General features: G+C 42.0%; 1 protein-coding gene across 3 annotated transcripts in view; it reads left to right on the top strand.

Moving 5' to 3' along the window:
* Positions 1 to 1496: 1496 nt before the first annotated feature.
* The window catches only part of LOC148029824 (Gap junction beta-4 protein), a 3249-nt gene continuing 2531 nt past the window's right edge, over positions 1497 to 2214 (top strand). The window contains exon 1 of one of the 3 annotated variants that reach the window (XM_087686130.1): positions 1497 to 1859. Coding sequence is in view for 1 of the 3 variants with exons in the window: in XM_087686128.1 (XP_087542254.1) it covers positions 2053 to 2123 (71 nt within the window). In the remaining 2 variants the exon portion in view is untranslated. Of the gene's footprint in view, positions 1860 to 1901; positions 2124 to 2214 lie in introns of those variants that run through there. The other 2 variants (XM_087686129.1, XM_087686128.1) reach the window with 2 other exon arrangements.

Here is a 2214-nt window from a genome sequence, read left to right as displayed (position 1 = left end):
CTCTTGGCGTGTCATCACGCATGTCCTCTCCTCCATCAAAGCTCCACCAAGGAGCTTAGCTACTCCTTCTATTTCCCTCCCCCTCCAGCTCGTCAGTCGGCTGGAGGGATAAGGGGGGAAATATATTTAAAAAAATTTCATTTATCTCATTTTTTTGAAACGCGGAATATTACATTTAGGTAGTCCCTATTCTATTTGTAGAGCTGATGAATAGATGTAGGATGGTTTCTCCTTCTATGCCACATCTAGGGCAGATACCTATGCCTTTTCAATTTGCTTTGCTTTCTCATATGTCCAAACACCTTTATGCATAATTAGCCATAATAGACAAGAGATCTTAGGTTGAATATTAGGTGACCAAATTTGTAGGAATCTATATTCGTATTAGCTCTTATTCGAAGAGATGAGATGTCTTTTATTCAATTTATAGATCAATAAGATGTTAGGTCTTGGTAATTTGAAGATGGGAAATAATTTTGCATGCATTTGCCACCAAAATCATTAGTTTTAACCTACAAATTGCATTATATAAACAAGGGGCTAAAGTCAATCCAAGAAGCTTCTTTTAGGTTCAAAATTTGTAAGCCCTCCTTGTAAAGCCTACATCTCTCCTTAAGTATTGTATCCTTAATGCAATCTTTCTATTATTGGAAGTCCCATATGTCCTCCCACTTGTAGATGCTTGTTAAGTTGGGCTACACTTGCAAAGAAGCTAAGCAGACCTTTCCAACTATTGGCTAAATATTTATGAAGTAGAGAATTCACAAATGTGAAAACCATACATGGCCACTCATTAAGCACATATGGATGAACTGATTAATAAAGAGAGGAAGAACAGGTTAAAGAGAACAATTGTCTTCATAAAAGAGGAAAAGACTCACTGCCATTGCAAGCGATGAAGCCAAATATGTAGAGGAAAGAATCTATCAAGAGGAAGAAGGTGAAGAAAATAGATGTGGCCTACAATATGAGAGAGAGAGAGAGAGAGAGAGAGAGAGAGAGAGAGAGAGAGAGAGAGCATTTATGTCCAACCATGTGAGATGGTGCAAGGAGAGAGAGAGAAGGCCATGATGGAAACAAGGTGTGGATTTTATGGTAGTATGTAAGCAAAGAAAAGAGCAGTTTCTCATGAGCCAATGCACCCACTGAGATACAATTTGCAAGTTAATATTTTATAATTTACATGTTGAGGATATTTCTGTATATGCCATGTAGGTTCGGTAGTTAGGCTTCATAGATCTTTCAACTCTACAGTAGTCTAGGTTTAGATGAGCTTTGAAAACAAATCATGTCTAAGTTTTTTCGAAAAAATGTGTTGCATATCTAAGAGTCCTACTACACATGATGAAAGTAAAGGTGACTCTACATTTAGTATGTAGGAGAGAAAAAGGGCATTGCCACATGATGAAAACTCTGCTTACTCGACATGTGAAATCTCATAGGAAGGAACTGAATAGGAGCTGCGCTGCTGCTTATAAATACTGAGAGCACCGGGACTCGGGAGGAAATACGCGGAAACTTATTGCGTATAACTGTTTTTCCCCCCAGTGGAGATTTGCCGAGATCGGAGCTCCCGCTGTAATGGGCAGCGAAATGGAACCTGGTGTGAATGGGTACGAAGGTTGAGAAATAAGATCCGTTTAGACCTAGCCGTTGTAAAGTCTGGTTGGCGCACCATCATCTCAGAATAAACGCACTCTCTGTCTCTGTGTATCTCGAGACGAGAACGCCCCGCGAGAGAGAGAAAACTCATGCAAGGCTAGAAGACACAGAGAGGGAGCGAGTTAGTCAGACAGAGAATATTCACGTTCATGCAGTGATCCGCGAGTTCGAGTGTGGTGCTGGAGCTTCCATATTAGGTAACAAAACCCTCTCTCTCTCTCTCTCTCTGCCGTTCGTCCAAGTCAATTAATCTGCGCGTGTGTGTGTCGACGCACCTCCTTTTGGAATCTCTTCACGGGAATGGTTCTCTTTTGAAAGGCCCGCTCGTAGAGAGAATGGGAGCCCATTTCGCCCTTCCGTTGTTCCGTCCTTCATAAGCCTTGGTCACCAATGCTCTGTTTTCTTCTTCGCTCCCTGCTACTACTTCTGTGCCGCAGCCTGTGCCGGCTGCCATGCTTCCGGTAAGTCCAGTATCCTCGTTCTGCTTATCGTCCAGAAGGGCTGTGTTCTCTGATAATCGCATTACAACATCTGCTCCTTCGACTCAACGAG

Source organism: Lygodium microphyllum, chromosome 10 (genome assembly GCF_053477565.2).
Source record: "Lygodium microphyllum isolate KBCC chromosome 10, Lygodium_microphyllum_v1.1.10, whole genome shotgun sequence".
Classification (NCBI taxonomy): Eukaryota; Viridiplantae; Streptophyta; class Polypodiopsida; order Schizaeales; family Lygodiaceae; genus Lygodium; species Lygodium microphyllum.
Note: the sequence above shows the minus strand (reverse complement) of the source record. Positions and strands in the feature narration are given on the sequence as shown.